At 35.3% G+C, this 16,681-nt stretch overlaps 2 protein-coding genes across 2 annotated transcripts; both read left to right on the forward strand.

The window, feature by feature from the left end:
- The first annotated feature begins 783 nt into the window (after window positions 1-783).
- Window positions 784-5,104, forward strand: LOC136810005 (putative leucine-rich repeat-containing protein DDB_G0290503). The gene is made up of 2 exons (XM_067066576.1): window positions 784-3,275; window positions 3,920-5,104. The coding sequence occupies exons 1-2, from the start codon at window positions 849-851 to the stop codon at window positions 4,319-4,321; spliced, it is 2,829 nt and encodes a 942-aa protein (XP_066922677.1). The 5' UTR covers window positions 784-848; the 3' UTR covers window positions 4,322-5,104.
- Window positions 5,105-6,250: 1,146 nt separating this feature from the next.
- On the forward strand, window positions 6,251-16,466 carry LOC136810009 (meiosis-specific protein MEI4-like). Its single transcript, XM_067066578.1, has 10 exons — window positions 6,251-6,389; window positions 7,136-7,240; window positions 8,158-8,284; window positions 8,944-8,997; window positions 10,296-10,385; window positions 11,139-11,219; window positions 11,545-11,651; window positions 13,202-13,328; window positions 14,577-14,693; window positions 15,967-16,466. Exons 1-10 carry the CDS (start codon window positions 6,303-6,305, stop codon window positions 16,080-16,082), a joined length of 1,011 nt encoding a protein of 336 aa, XP_066922679.1. The 5' UTR covers window positions 6,251-6,302; the 3' UTR covers window positions 16,083-16,466.
- The last annotated feature ends 215 nt before the right edge of the window (window positions 16,467-16,681 follow it).

Consider the following 16,681-nt stretch of genomic DNA (forward strand, 5'->3'; position numbering starts at 1 on the left):
TCCGTTCAGCATGTTGCTTGTTTGTTGTTGACTTTATCATAACTTTCCAAGGCAAAATCTTAAAAAGCTCATAATTTATAGGAACCAGTTGGGCAAATTCGATTTTCTATATGACTGATTTATTATCAAAACTGATCAAAACGTTTTTTTTATTGTCACACTATTATTTGTTAACATTATACTCTAAGTATCATTTAATATTCCTTCCATCACAGTATAGAAAAGAAAAACTGATGTCATGTCAGGTTTGATTGTAGAAAGATATTTTATCACCTTTTCAAAAAAGTGTAAACTCTCTCTAGTTATTGATCGAAAAACTCACAAATCTTAGGTTACATGTTAATTGATTAATGTAACACTTCCAAAAGAAGGTGTTTTCAGGATTTTTGTGATTTTTCTTTTTTGACCTCTCAATGATTTCACTATGTATGTTAGAGTATCAGGTTAAATTTGTCTCGAAAGTCTGCTGTTTTCTCCTTGTTGGATCTTTTTAAGCAGTTTTGTCTAATGATTAAAAGTTATAACCAAAGTTTTACTTTATAAAATTAGGCTTGACAATTTTGATTTATTAACATTTTTAACTTGGAAAAGAGTGATTGAGTTTTAACAATTTATCCAGTATCAGGGAGGCTTTGTATCAAACGTTTTAAGTTTTTCGAGTCATCTGGTACTACACTGCTAAAGAACTTTTTTGAAAAAGTTTGACAAAGATAGGGTGACCAACGTTCATAATTGCAGAAATACCCCCTTGATTATTTTTATCATTATTTCATCCCCATTAGAATACAGTAAAACAAAAAATGACACAACAATTATACGAATGATGATGAAGCAAAGCTTGCCACACAATGTTGCCAACAACTTTCACTAGCACTACCACCTCATCCAAAGATAACAAGAAAACATTTCGTCAACATTCATTTGAAGATGGCTACCATTCATTACCAGGCTCTCCATGGTCTCCCATAGCAACTGCACCAACACACCATTTTGGTAACAATACAATGCCTTCATCAGGAGCTGAGTTTTTGCCTCCTTTAAACTCGTCTTTTATTAATAGAGATACTACAACTACTTTGGATGGTCGAGGCATATTAATTGAAAGGATTAAAGTGGCTCAGCACACGATTGACAGTTTATCAGCTAAAGTGTTTTTCTTTGAAAACGAACGTACCCTTTTGAAGGAAAAGAAAGAACAATTTGAAGCCGGATATTATAAACTTGTTGAGGAGAATTCGAAATTGTTGAACGAAAAAATTTATAAAGATACTTTGTTAAAAAAGTTAAATTTGATGGAGGAAGAAATTGGAAAATTATTAAAAACGCAGGAAAATTTACAAGAGAAATATAATGAGCAATTACATTCGATTGACAGATATAAGCGTGATAATACAAACCTGAAGGATGAGGTTGAGGCCCTCAAAAAGGTCAATCAGGAGATCCATTTGGCGGCTACAAAAGATACAGCGTCCTTAGAACGGATTAGAAATAGTGAAGAAGAAATGAAGAACCAATGTATTGTTTTGCGAATCGAGAAAGAGACTTTGGGTTCTGAGGTCGATCGTTTGATTGGGAAATTGAAGAACCAAGATGAGAAATTAAGATGTCGGAAAGAAAAAGAACAGGATTTGATTAAAGACAATTCAATTTTGCGACAAGAGATCAGGATTAAAGATCGAGAATTGCGTGATGTGACGGAAAATGGTGTCTATCTTCAGGATCAGTTAAAAATGGTTATGGATGAGAAAAATGATTTTGCAAATCAATCGAAGCATGAGAGTTTTTTGGTTCACGAGGAATTAAGAGAGCTACAAGGGAAGTTAGATGCGAGTCAAAAATGTGTGTCAGAAGAGGAAATCCAGACAGAAAAATTGCGACAGACGAACAATTCGTTGGAGATGGAGGTCGAGAAATTGAAATCGAAGCTATTGAATTCTGAAGAACGCGACAAGCCTTTAAAAGCAACGGTTGAGAAACTTGAGAAGAAAGGGCACGATGATCGTTCCAAGATACTGAATTTCGAGAAGGAGGTTAACTCTCTTAAGCAACGTATCAAAACTTTAAAGCAAGAGAATAGTTCATTGAGTGACAATGTTAAATCGATGGAGTCACAAATGAAAGAGGAATTATCAAGTAAAGTTATTGAAAACGAACGCCTGTCACATGAAACGAAACAAGTTCGTGAGGAGCTACAATGTAAAATTGATCAATTGGAGACTGATCACCTAAGCTATACTGCGGAGAGTGAAGCCGTTAAAAAAACTTTGGAGGACCAATTAAGTCATTTGCAAAACGAACTGGAAGCTGTTAGCCATCATTTTAGAGAGTATAAAAGGGAACAAGAAACATGTCTATCTTTTAATCAGGTCGAAGTTGAAAATCTGAAAAAGCAGAATATAAGTCTTAATGAAAAATTAACTTCAAGTGATGTAAAACTAGAAAATTTAAGTCAAAATTATGACGATCTTTCGAAAGATTTACAATGTAGTCGGAAGGAAAACGAGAGTCTCCAAATCGAAATCGAGGAAAGGGAAAAGGTTATCTTGGAACTCAAATCGAGGATCAAACAGCACGAAAACGAGGCTATGGATCTGAAAGAAAAACAGATAAATAATATGTCGTTAATTGATCAACTGAATCAACAATCAAAGTCTGAATTAGCGGCTCAAAAGTCGGTTTATGATGAGAAATTGACGGTACTAGAAGCGGATTACGAGCTATTGAAAACATCTTTACGAAATTGTGAACAAGAAAAATCAGTTTGCATCGAAACTTACAAAAAACAGATTAAAACATTACAATTACAAAGCGATGGTGAAATTGATAGAATGAGTCATGAGCGAGATGAACTATCGACCACGTTACAGACGGCTCACTTAGATTTGAATGAATACAAAATCAAATTTAATTCGCTGGAAAATGAACTTGAGGAGGTTTCTATGGTCAATGCGGATCTGAAACAAAATTTATCATTACTTTCAAAAGAGTTGGAAACATACCAATCTGAAAATCAAAATAATTTCGATAAAGATGAGGAGATTAGTGAATTACGTGAAATCATATTAAGTTTACGTAAACGTGAAGAAGAAATGGCACGTATTATATCGAAAAACAAAACAGAGAAAACGTGTTTGGATGAGAGCTTGACAGTATTAAGACAAGAGAATGAAGTTTTGAAAGCTGGTAAGAATACTATGCAACAGGAATGGGACATGAATCAAAACGAGTTATTGGTGAAGATTGAAACGGTGACAAAACAACAAAATGATTTACAGGTACCTCATGGAAATTAATCTAAGCGGGAACTGATTTTCGCGGTCGTAAAATAATTTGAAAAAATCGCATTTCTCGGGAAATAATTATCAAGGCTTTGCCCTATTATGAACAAATTTCTTTAAATTTTTAGGAAATTTTCAAATATTTTGATGGAAAATGGCCAAATTTGTAATTCGACCGGGAAAAGCGAACACAGTTACCGTGAAAATTAGTTTCCCGAAGCTATAAGATTCCTTAACTTCTCTGTTTCTTAAAATTAAAAAAATATCAGCGAGTTTATTATATCTTCACTCTCGAGGACGGCGTAGTTGCTGAAATGATTCGGAACAATCCATAATACTAACCCGCAAATCGACGACGGTAAAATTCCTGATTTACCAACGTCCTCAGTCAGTTAGGATCTAGACTAATCACAAGCTAACCTTCTCCGTCGCAGAAATATAAAACTCGCTACTGTTCTTTACGTGGATTTATTTTCTTCTTTTTGTTTCAGTTGTGCTTATATATTCATGTTATCCTGTTTCGGATAGTCAATACAGTATTATACGATTTAAAGTTTTAAGCTTAGAATCGTCCAATCTTGATTTTTTTCTTCTCAACTCTTATTATTTTTAAACTGTCATTGTGTTTTTTATTTAAATAGGTGCGTAACGATAAACTAAAAGCTGAATGTCGAAAACGAGCAATGCAGAGTCATGCCAAATGTGGTGAATTGGAAATAATGAAAACTGATTTACAAAGCATGAGAAAAGAATTAGATGTTGTTGTTGAACTCAATAAAAAACTCGAACAAGTCAATGATACTTTACAAGAAGAAAACAAAGCGCTATCTAAGGATGTAGCTCAACATCAGAATGATATTGGCATCCTTAAAACTTCTTATGAAGATTTACTTGCCAAAGAGTTATCCAAACAAAAATCTGAATTTATATTAAAGGAAAATCAACTCTTGAAACGCATCTCGAATGGTGGAAGTTTTGATGTTTTAGCGACGCCCGGTGGTGGCAGCCCTCTTCAACCGCAAAATGGTATGACTTCCTATTGAGACCCATATTTTAAATTGTAAATTGTTATACAATGCTATTATACATGTTATCTCTCCTCTTATTTTCACATTGAATTTTAGCTTCATTCAAAGGTCAAAGTAGGGTGATTTTCTTAGTGAAAGGATAACTCAGGGTGTCTACGGGACCTTGAAAACCTTGAAAACCTTGAAAGTGAATGTATTCTGTAAGAATTCCTTGAAAACCTTGAAAAAGCATAATTGTCACAGTATAGTTGTCTTGTTTTGGCTTGGGTCCTCTCTGAAATTTTGGTCGATGCTGAAACTCCAAAAATTTTCTTGCTTGCTTCGCTCGCAATTATTTCTATAGACCAAATGGTGGTAATAGCCTTCCACGCACCTCGTCAAGAACGATGATACGTACTATTTAAAACAATAAATGGCCCAAAAAACCTTGAAATATTGCTAGAATATTGCCAAAAAAAACCTTGAAAACCTTGAAAATGGTAACAAAAATTCCGTAGACACCATGTTAACTAGTGCTGGAATGTGAGTGTTACTTTGCAGTGGGCTAAGTTTATTTTTGTCTAGTGTCATATCTTTTACAAGGCTTTTTTTTTCGGGGAATTAGTTTTATGGAATTCTGCTTTTTTTGGGTAGGGTTATATTTTTTTTATAAAATGCGAGATTGATACACCTACGTTATTATTTAAGATGATATTTAAATTTTTTAGAATATTTTTATAGAAAACGAACGTATATTTTTGTGATTACTAGGTTTTAGATGGTTTTTTTTCACCTGACTTCCCTATTTGAAAAATTCGAATAATTAAAACGTTTTCAGAACCAAAAGAATTAAAAATTTTAATTCTCTGATTTTATTTTAAGATTTTATCTACTATGATGATATATAGGTCAAATCTTTATTTTCATGATTTTTATTTTCATTTCAAGTTTTTATAAGATACCTTATTGGAACTAATTTTCGCGGGAACTAATTTTCGCGGTCGAAAAAAAATATCCGAAAAATTGCATTTCGCGGGTTTTAATTTTCGCGGTTTTTTCCATTCTGGAATTTTCGCGGGTTTTAATTTTCGCGGTTTTGCCCTCTTTTGGACAAATTTCTTTCATTTTCCTAGGGATTTTTCAAATTTTTCGATAAAATTGGAAAAAATTGTATTTCGCGGGAATTAATTTTCGCGGTTTTCAACTCTCAAAATTTTTCGCGGGATCAAATTTTCGCGATTTTGACAAAAAACCGCGAAAAACGCTAAAATTAAAACCCGCGAAAATTAGTTCCAATAAGGTAGATATTTTAGCGTATTCAAATTACTTTAAGTAATATTAATATCAGATTGTAAATATCAACTCTTTAGAATGAACGAAACGAAACAAACTCTTGATACAGTTAACTCTCTATAATTCGATCTTCAAGGTCCAAATTTTTTTTCGAATTAGAGAATTTCAGAAAGATTCGAATAAAAGAGGTTCGAAATAGAGAGAGTTGAAGGTATGCTCAAACTTTTCCAAAAATAGAAATTTTAAATAGAAGTATCTGAATTTTTTACAAAGGTAATATGACGTATTCTTCAAAAATAGAGATACTAGATACTGCTAAAAGTGTGCATCCTCGAAAAAGTTTTCTCCCCAACGGTGTCCGATTATTGGAGATTAGAAAATTAGGTAATTTTCTTCACTTGCCAATCCTGTGTTTTGTTAGTCCAATTCTTATTTAATTAAAGTAAATAAACTCTTCCTGTTTTGGATCTTTAGTTACCTTGAGTGGATTAATTTGTTTATTTTATGTTAACCAAAATCGTTTCTAAGCAATCTCAAGCAAAGACGAGTTTTTTTAATCTTTGAATTCGTGGAATTCGCGAAACTTGATCCTCGCGAAAATAAAATAAATCCTGCAAAAATTTCATTATATTTGAAGAAAGATCAAAATCCATCATTTTTTTTTTCAGAAAAAAAACTAATGGATATTATAATATAAACGAATAAGTCATCATATAACAACACAATGGATACATCAGCTACAAAACCATCCATGGAAGAGGAGAATGAAACCCAACGCAAAGCCTTCGCTGAAACTCTCAAAGTTGCATTGGTAAGAGAGAACTTTGATTTTATTTTGCATGTTATTAACAGTGACCCTTATTGATCATTCATCCAACGGACGACGTCTGGTTACTCTACCCTGCATTACAAAAGTAACAAAAAGATCTTAAACATCATGCATGGCGTTCTTTAATTTACCTAGCAAGCGTGCAACAACTTCGATTTTTTGGGGCTCAATTCAACATTTCGACGTCTCTTCAAAATTTCAAAATGAAGGAATATTTGGGTGAGAAAAGAAGCACGAAGATAGACGAAAATCAACCATGGCACAAGTTTGGGAATTCGGGAGCTTGTTTGTTACTCCTACCTTTTACCTCCTTTTTTAGATTTAGAATGCCATGGTGAGTTTATGTTGAAAAGCTGTAACCTTTCAATAATTTACAGTGAAAAGTTCAACCATAAGTTCATCGAAAACGTCAAGATGATTTCTTTTCGAACATTCTTCCGGTGTGTCTCTTGATGAAGTTGAAATTTCACGCAAAAAGTCATGGTCAATCGTTCTAATTTTTTCCTGTATCTTGACAATTTCAACCAGGGCCTTGATTTTATTTCTGAGTCTATCAAATACACATTTTTCTGGTTAGCCGTTTTGTATAAGAAGTCACCAAAATTTCGAGTAAACAAACCATCCCATTTTAGCCAATGAGATGGTTTGTTTAGTCGAAATTTTGGTGACTTTTTATACGAGGCAGCTATAAACCGTAAAAAGGTGTATTGTCAACTTTTCCACCATAGGCGATGTCCATCATAAGAAGCAAGCCAGAGGGTGTGACATCAAAAGAATATGCTCAACAACTCGCCATCAGACTCAAAGAAACGGACTCATCCTGGAAAACTAAGGTATATTGATAGTTCAAATATGAAATATGTACCGGGTGACACGAAAATCCTTTATTATAACATACTAGACGACTAATTCCGACTTATAGAAAATCAGTATAAAAATAATGCAAGGACATTGTAGTTAATACAAACTCATATTGTCCCGTAAAAATTATCAAACTATCATATAATACACATATTACTGTATTACACTAATTAGAAACGACTCCAGACTCCAGTCTAGCAGGGTAGCTGATGCCAAACAAAGTCTATACTGAGCTAAGAATTACATTCATTGGAAAGAGGATGCGTAGCTTAGCTGCCAAGTAGTTGCCAATAATATATATATATATATGAGCTATTTCAAAGTTGAAATTTCAGTTTTCGAAAGGTATAAAGATACACTGACATAAGGTTATACCTCGAAATTTAAGTTGGACTATTCGCTTTCTTATAAACTACGATCGGCGTTGGAATATATTGTCAATTTTTGGTATTTTAACCTTTTTCAAAATTTAAAGCTCGGGCGAGAATTGCAGTTTCAGTACTTCCACTTTGTTTCATTGAATTTTTTATTTGGGAGGGGTTAAGTGGCTTCCAGGTTATATTCTCAGCCTTATTAGAATATTTTTGGGCTTTTAGATCCTGAGATCCCAAGGTCTAAGTCTTAAGTCTAATGTTAAAAGTCAGAGTTAAAACTCTACTTTCCAACCGTGCTTCAAAGCACTTAAAAATCACTTGCGGTTTTAAAGTTTTGAGGGGATTCCCCTTTTCTACCAAATATTTCGGCGCCGATTTTAGATTTGAGCTCAAGCAAGATATCGTTCGACTTGAGCGAATCATCAAAAGTTTCATCAAAGAGTCACCCGACGTACTCTTTCAAATTGGCCTCTGAAAAAGACCTTTTATGACCATGTTGTAACTTAAAATTTTAGTATAAAGACATGGAGACAGTGTTGAAGAAAGCTCAACAAGAAATCGTCATGCTTAGATTAAAGGTACCGTCTAAATCAGATGATCAAAGATTGACAGTCGAGCAAATGCAGTCAGATGCAGAAAGCAGTAAGTCTGAAAATGTAATATAAGAATAATATGGAAAATTGGGCTATTAGAGAAATAGTCTGTACCCCCTATATTGAAGTGTTGTGTAAAATCCAGGGTGGTCAGTAAAATGAGGTGGAAAATCCAGGGTGGTCAGTAAATGAGATGAAAAATCCAGGGTGGTCAGTAAATGAGATGGAAAATCCAGAATAGTCAGTAAAAGCAGGTCGAAAATCAAGTTGGTCCAAAAAATGAGAAAAAAATCCAAGGGGGTCACCTTTACCAAAAAAAATCTCAAAATAGGGGGTACAAATTTTTTCCGGAATAGCCCATTTCAACCAGCCGGGTATACTTTTCAATTTTTGCACCCTAGAGCCTTATCCAGGTTATCAATGACTACATTGACTGGATTGTTGATGGAACTGATGGTATCATAGTTTTTGAGGTACGGCCGTTTGAAGTTTTTACCCCTCACCTATCCCTGGCAAGTGGTCCATATTTTGAAAAATTGAGCAACATCTATAGAGGGTATTAATTAATATTTTTGATAGGTGGAAGGGGATATACCTACATGAAAAGATTTTCCCTTCATGCTTTCAGAGTTTTGCCTGGCAGATCGCATTTTGATCACCGATGTTTAATACTCTTAATGATCAATAGCAATCATCTATTTCGTTTAGGTACCAAAAACTCAGTGGTTGAATTCAAAACCCATGGAGACTTCCTTAGAACAGGTTAGAGAGCTAGATGCATCCCTTTTCTAAAATAATTTTGTTATCAATCTCTGCATCACAGGACATAATAGCGAGTTTATATATGTGTGTTTTTCTGCAACGGAGACGGTAAGGTTCTAACTTGACTAGATCCAGACCAGCTGAGACGACGGTAAATCAGCACTTTTACCGTTCTTGGTTTTGCGGGTCAGAATTGCGGGTTATTCCAAATCGCTTCAGACAGTCTACCGTCCTCAAAAGTGCAAATACATGTTAACTCGCTAATGTAGTATATTACCCTAAAACATTAGGCTATGCATGATATGCACCACTGGAGAGTCTTCTGAGATTCTAAAATTTTCCACCCAATACGTCACTTAAACGATAGAAAAAGTGACGTATTGGGTGGAACAAAAACAGAAAAGCTGCATAATTTCGTGGAGTCATTGCAGTGGTGCATATCATGAATTCCATCACTTCCAATCTAATTACTCCAAAGAAGGTCAAAATCTCCAGTGCTGGACAAATTATGGCAATATCAATCATGATAATAACAGAAGTGAGTAACGAGAGTCAATAAAATCTTTGCTGGAATCCATAAGTAGGAATCTAAGTTTCTCTGAGTTTAGTCAGACAAAACTTGAAGTTGATAGCACAACTAGAGCTTTTTTTGGACCACCCGGTATTAAAATTATACTATAATGTCAAATATCCTCCATATTTTTATTAAAATTAAACCGAATCTTCTTGGTGACGTTATTGAAAATTTGGCTTGATGGCGTGAATTAAGCTGGACAGCTCTCACCTCTCCCAGAGGAAGTGGTAAATAACCTCAACAATGATACTCGAGTAAAATTTCCAATAGTGTGAACAGCAGCAACGTCATTTTACAAGCAAAAGATGCCTTCTAGCTTAAAAAATCAGCAGGATCCTGCCTTGACAAAAATCGCTATCTTTGTTTATGTTTTGCAAGTGTGCAAAAGTGAAAGTAGCAGCAACGGCAGAAAAAACAGACATCTCGCACTTGATTGGATATTCAAACTCGATATAATTTTAGTAACACTTTTACTTCTTTTAAAAATATGTATATTTGAAAAAAATGACAAAAAAACAGAACCAAAGTTTTACTAAAATTAATTTTCAATATAACTCACGAGGTAAATGCTTCTTTTCGCTGGCTAAACAGGTGCCATTCTTCAATTCAGAGCAAATGTGGTTGTGATGTCTTATGAGACTGATGAGACCGAAAAAATGGTGTGATCAGGGTGTAATGATCGAGAGGCTTTTCTCTTCCACTGTCCCTTCATTTTCTTTTCTAGTTTTGTCGATCGGGAATTGGTATGATCGGCTGCAAGATGACGTGAGTTGTTTGTCGACTATTAAATCATCTTTTAAGTATGTATTAACAGGTGAGTTCGCTGTTTACTGCATTACAATTTTTTATAGCCTTCCAGGTTTATAAACTTTTTCATTTTGTCAAATGGTTTATTCATTAATAGGCAGGGCTAAAAGTGGGCCGACTAAACCAGAGCTCAACATTGTTAACCGGTTACTTTTTCGAAGCGGGCTACACAGCTTTTTGCGCAATGCAATTGGTTCTTTTCGCATGACGACGGGCCTACACTTTACAGAATTGCCCGTCGTTAGAAAAGTTCATTGTGACGTCAGTTTTTTTTCAAAGGAAAATGAACACTGCGTTGACATCTTTGTCTAATTTTTCATTTTCGACGTCAGAAATTAGAATAACTTTTGGCCACTTTTTGCTTGTTTTTCGCTATTTTTTCTGGATAAGGCGCGAAAAATCAAAGAAAAACGGTTAACAAATACAATAATGACCGTTTTTTTTCGGGCTGTGCCGAAAAATAATACCCTCGTTCAACGCAACAACCTCGCAAGCTCGGTCGTTACTTGACCGTGGGCAATATATCGGTACAGCCCTCACTAACCGGTCATTATTGTATTAGTAAAATTACTAATTAGCAGATACTCCAAAAACTGGGAAACTTCAGGAGCGAAATTCAGATTCAGACAATTATGTTCACATACTGTGATTCCTGATTCCGATCAAAAATTTAAGAAACAAAACTGACAAGAATGAGTCAGTAGCCATCCTTGATTCAAAATGTTGATGCTAATACTAATGTATTTCTTGTAAATTCCAGATCTCGAGGCTGCATTAAAAGAAGTTGCATTAAATGACCATGAAATTTCACTCGTGGAAAACTCTTCAAAGTATTTATCAGGTAACAAAAAGTTTTTCAATTGTGTTTTATAGAAGACTGGTAGAAAGTACGCAATGTAAATTTGCATTAAAAGTTTGACACGTTAAGAATTTAAATTCACAAAAAGAATTTTTTCTTTTACGTGAAAGGTTTTTCTATATAACATCCATCACCAGATATTCTGATTTTTAGACCTCTTTACAGCCTGGATGAGTAGAAGTTTATAAATTGAAATTTTTTCATACCGTAGATACAAATGCAGATTTTATTCACCATAGTTCTCTGTGGTCAAACAATCAAATCCTACATAGAACAATAGAATGATAAATGATTTTCTTAATCTCAGGAATGATGAAAGTGAAAGACTTTTGCCAAGATAAAAACATCAAGGAAATTTGTAACAGTATCATTCGTACCATGGTCACCAAGATCATGAACGCTCACCCTGTTCAGGTATGAATATAATGAAGTCAGAACAACCTGCCTAGTGAAGGGATTAAAAGAAGTCCCCCAGCAGAGCTAACTGCTGATCTCTAACTACTCATAGAGTGCAGAGGGGTTGAAGCCCCCCCCCCTGAAGGTTCAGCCCCCCCCCTGAGATTTAGCCCCCACCTAAATTCGAAATAGACAGCCCCCCTACCAAAATACAAACATTTTTTTTAATTTATGCTTAAAAATTTCAAACAATGCAAGGTCTTCATTTTGCATGTCCACACAAGAGAAAGAGATACCAAATGTATAATGTCTTCTTTTGAAATTCTAATCAACAAACGTCAATAGTACGACTTCATTATTACACAAACAAAATACCAAAATGTACAAAGAAAAATTTCTTAGTTCTTGGAAAAAATTGTTAGGTTAGCCCCCAGTAAACAGACCTAAACAAATAGCCCCCCCCCCCCTGAGTAAGTAGCCCCCCCCCCTGATCTTAGGGAAAAAGAGCCCCCAGCCAGAACTTTAGGTTCTAGCCCCCCCCCTAAGAGCCAGGGGGTTGCATTCTATGCTACTTGACTGGATCGAGCTACCCTTACAATAGAAGGGTGTCCAGGTTTAGAGCTAACTAGTCCGTCATCTTGTTTTCAATTCTGGTCGTTAACAGCGCGATTCGAATGTTTTGAAATTCGACCATTCACAAATCTAAGTTAAAATAGAAAACAATGTGGCGGACTAGTCGTCTTCAAAACTGGACACACTTCCACGGGAAATCTGTGAGCAGATACTAGCCTATCTAGTGTGTAAAAGAATATGATATCTATGGAGCGAACCCAGTTTGCTTTAATTTTCAAGCAAAACACAATGCGGTTTTGAATGTATTGGCTGGACAATCAGGTCAGACCCTTTAGTCTTTATAGTTGAGCGTGATATGTGCAGAATGGATGATCTGTTATGAGAGTGTTATGGGTGTTATGAAAGAGTTATGTTATGAGACTTTTAACCCCCGGGGGGGGGGGGTACTTAGGCAAAATGGGTGCCGGGTATGTGCGATCCATAAGGGTACCTTTTCTCATTCCTCAAAAGTCTCTCAAAGGGGTACAAATTCAAAAGTTAGTCTCTGAAAGGGTCCCAAAAATCACAAAAATCAAAAATTTCTCTCTCAAAGGGTCACGATTTCCAAGAATTTTGACCAAAATTTGGTGAAAATCAAACCAAAATTTGGAAAAAATGGACCAAAGTTTAGGAAAAAGTCTCTCAAAGGGTCCCAAAATCACCAAAATTTTGTCTCTCAAAGGGTTGATTTTCGATTTTCGGCTCGGACATTCCCGTCACCTCGCAAACCTAGTACCCCCCCGGGCTTTAACCTACTTTACTATCTAAGTCTAGCGCCATTCTAACACGATGATGACAATGTATCTGTTCCCCAAAATGAGATTTGAACCACTTTGAAGCTACGAAAATGCATGAAAAAGAGACAAAACATTTTCTTCTTTAGCCCAGCTTATTAATAGTTTAGATTTAGTGACATCTAAAAAGCATAATGATGAATTTCAATTTTCTTCGTTTAGGGTAAGAGATTGAACAGTGCGCTTTCAGCATCGTTATTACTCTTCTGTCAATCATCACCAATGATATGTGAAAATGTTGTCGCCATCATGGTACGTGTAATCGCTGGTTTCACCAATCTTTTGAAAGGTAAGACAAGGTGGCTGATTTCACAATAGCCCGGGACCACTAATATCTTTTTGATAGACTGGATAGTGCTGATAAGTGGCCCGGTGTAATTTGGCAGACTCCATTGTTTGGCTTTGCTTTGAGCACGTAGCAAATCCATACCACCAGATCCCTTTTTGGAGAAAAACAAACGGAAAACCATGATCAATTGACCATTTTCATCAAATTTGGAGACTTTTATTATAGTTTCATGAGTTTTATATGATTTTTGAAAACGAAATTAAAAAATTGATGACAGAATCCTCTAGTCTTCTTACTAGACATCAAAATCTATCAAAATCATCATGAAGCAAAGTAAGAAGACCTTAATGGCGAAAATTGTGCTGAAATATCTCAATATGTTATCGGATGTAAAAGAGGGCATCGGAATTTTAGAGCTGAATTAATGCTGGAAAATACCAATTAATAGAGTGCCAGTCGAATATACTTTCTTGAATTCAGAAAATTGACTCTATATGTACCGGAACCGTGATACAAAATACCCAATAGAGTTGGTTGTATTGTTTTCTTCATTTCTATGGAAAATGGGATGTTAATGATCGATTTATTTAAACCGAATTTTGTGCTTCGATTGGGTTCGATTAGTTCCATCTCAACTGAATAAAGCTCATTTGAACCCCTGGTTTATGATGATCTAAACCTGTTTTGATTCATTGATTCTTATTTTCACTCTGATAAATTTCCATGCTTACTGTGGAGAATCAGACCGTTGGCAAAAGAACCCTTTGAAAAATTCTTTTCATACCTTAAACAGTCAGGGAATTCCCTCAATTGCGGTATATACGAATACATATAGTGCTGGTCGACAAAGATAAACAAACATTGATTGTAAAAAATAGTACGAGGAAAAAGCTTCTCCTTGAATCTTGAATTCTGTTTCTTGCATATACTGCATTTGCAGTTTATGAAAAATGTAAAAGCGATGTTTATACAGCAATTGCGGTAGAAAATTACTACCGCTATAGAGGGAATTCCTTGTCTGTTAAAGTGACGTTGGAATGTACTAAAACCACTTTTTTACCCCCATTGGAAATTTTAAAACACTCTTTTAGACTCCTGGGAATTCTGCTCGAATTACCCCCTGGAAATGTTCATCCACCCCTCTCTATGGACATAAAATGGAATGGCCCATTTTTCGATTACTATAACTGTTCTTCCCAACACTGTAAATATTAGTTGTGAAGTATGTCACATTTTATAATTTCACAGATCTGTCATCCTTCACCAACTTGAACGTTTCCAAGTACCAAAACATTTGCTACATTTGCAATATCCTTCATGACGTCATTGTACAGGCTGCATCTCATATCAATGCGTCCCTCTTTGGTAGGTTTGTTTTTCATCGATGTTGCAATAATCTATCGTCCGATCATTTTCATTCAGATAATCTAAGATAATGGTTGACAACTTTCAAGTGCAAACCCGTTTATTTTTACTATTCAAAGCAATGGGTATTGGGTGTTTTGTAAAAAAGCCATTATAAAGAAAATAACACCCCTGTCTCACAGCCCCGGTGGAACTTGTCCTTAATGGGGATATAAATTCCTCTTGAAATCCCGATATTCTATTGTTCCAAAATCCAGTGGGGATGGTATTGGAGTTCAATTTTTTTACATTGAATTTTGAGTAGGATGAAAAGTCGATTTCCCAGTGAGGTTAAAATCCCCACCGAGTGCGAAATTTTTGCCAAATTTTCCAATAGGGCTGGAGTACCAGCGGGTCTGTGACACAGGGGTGTAAAATATAAATGGGAATCTTAAGGTGGTTCCCACTGGTTGGAGCTAAAATGCTCATTATTGGTCCAATAAAGTTGGTTTTTGGTCAAATGATAGAAATCTAAGTAAAATAGAATTTTCAAACAAAAAATTTCCATTTTACAAATTTTGTTCCTTTCCAATATGATTTATTAGCCATTTAGAGGGATCCAGTATCAGCCATTTGAGGGATCCAGTCTGAAGTTTATAGAGGCTGCAATTTCAATCTTCTGTCTTATCCCATTAGGAATTAACTCATTGAACCAGGCTCGCCATTTATACGGTATTCTCAACTTCAGTTGAGCTAGAATCTGACAGTGTCTGTCTATCTGTCTGACTTCAAAAATGGTCGGATTTGATTGAAATTTTGCATATTTGTTCTTTTGGTGAATATCTAGGGTGTTTTTTCATTTTTTGAAAATTTTGATTTTTGGGGCCTGGGGACGAGTTTTAGCGCCAAAGCGAGGCTAAAACATTGGGGCAGGTTGAAGACCTCAGAAATGGTCCGATTTAATTGAAATTTTGGACACTTGTTCCTTTGGTGAATATATGGGGGTGGTTTATTCATTTGTTTTCAAATTTTTCATTTTAAGGGCGTGGTCACAAGGTTCAGCCCAAAACGAAGCTAAAACATTTCTCAAATCAAAAATTTTCTGTTGATGTTTACAATTGGGCCTACGAGTAATTTAAAAGATACTGAAGTTGAGCCAGTGCGGTTAGCACATTCGACAGTCTTAATAGGGTACACTTTTCTATTTTCCAGCGGACTAAAAGTGAGAATTAGGCTTAAGAAGAAACAATTCGACTGGAACACATTTGTTTTCAATCTTCAATTTTTCTCATAGATCAATACGCTGTGATGCTGGACAAGAATTTGTTTGACGTATCCAATCAATTTTCAATGTACACACATATGGTGTGGAAGCTCAGCTCCTTGATGAGTATGGTCACATTGGTGTAGAAATACTGTTTATGTGATCCTCTTTGTCGAACATCCATTCAATTCACACTCAAACTAGGTTAAACCTGGATTGCAAAAATAAATATGGCGGAAATAACTTTCTGCAAGTTCGAGAAATCCTCATTGGTATAGATTGATTATAGATTGTTCGAATAAATCATGGATTTTCAAGGGAAAAAGAAGTTTTGAGTGATTCGAATTAGAATAGGAGTTGGGCTGTAGATTGTTTGAATGAATGATGGATTTTCATCGATCGAAGCAATTCCATCGCTAATTTTGGCAACTCTATATGTCATTTTGTTTGGCACAATACAGGCATATTTTACATCTGCTTATAAAGCATATAAAAATCCTTAAATATAAGTTAAATGATCATTTTACGAAGGCAAAAAACGCGTTCTATATTGTATCCTTTTTCATCTTTGCGAGTCCGACCTAGACTTTTCATAGGGTGCGCCAAAATCAAAATCTTCTAAAACTTTCTCCCCAGTTTGTCCAAATTTTAGACGAGCCACCAACGTAACTGCGTGCTATTGACTTCAAATTTGTAATTTTATAAAATCTACGCGCCCTAACTCACCCGAGTCAAATTGTAGTTA

This window comes from Clytia hemisphaerica, unplaced genomic scaffold (assembly GCF_902728285.1).
Source record: "Clytia hemisphaerica strain Z4C2 unplaced genomic scaffold, Clytia hemisphaerica genome assembly, whole genome shotgun sequence".
NCBI lineage: Eukaryota > Metazoa > Cnidaria > Hydrozoa > Leptothecata > Clytiidae > Clytia > Clytia hemisphaerica.

Bases quoted from the DNA above. Each gene is read 5' to 3' on its own strand.
- LOC136810005 (XM_067066576.1), top strand. From the start codon at position 849: ATGTTGCCAACAACTTTCACTAGCACTACCACCTCATCCAAAGATAAC. The intron at 3,276-3,919 runs GTACCTCATGGA...TTATTTAAATAG, and splicing joins AACAACAAAATGATTTACAG to GTGCGTAACGATAAACTAAA.
- LOC136810009 (XM_067066578.1), top strand. From the start codon at position 6,303: ATGGATACATCAGCTACAAAACCATCCATGGAAGAGGAGAATGAAACC. The intron at 10,386-11,138 runs GTGAGTTCGCTG...TGTAAATTCCAG, and splicing joins TTTTAAGTATGTATTAACAG to ATCTCGAGGCTGCATTAAAA. The intron at 14,694-15,966 runs GTAGGTTTGTTT...TTTTTCTCATAG, and splicing joins TATCAATGCGTCCCTCTTTG to ATCAATACGCTGTGATGCTG.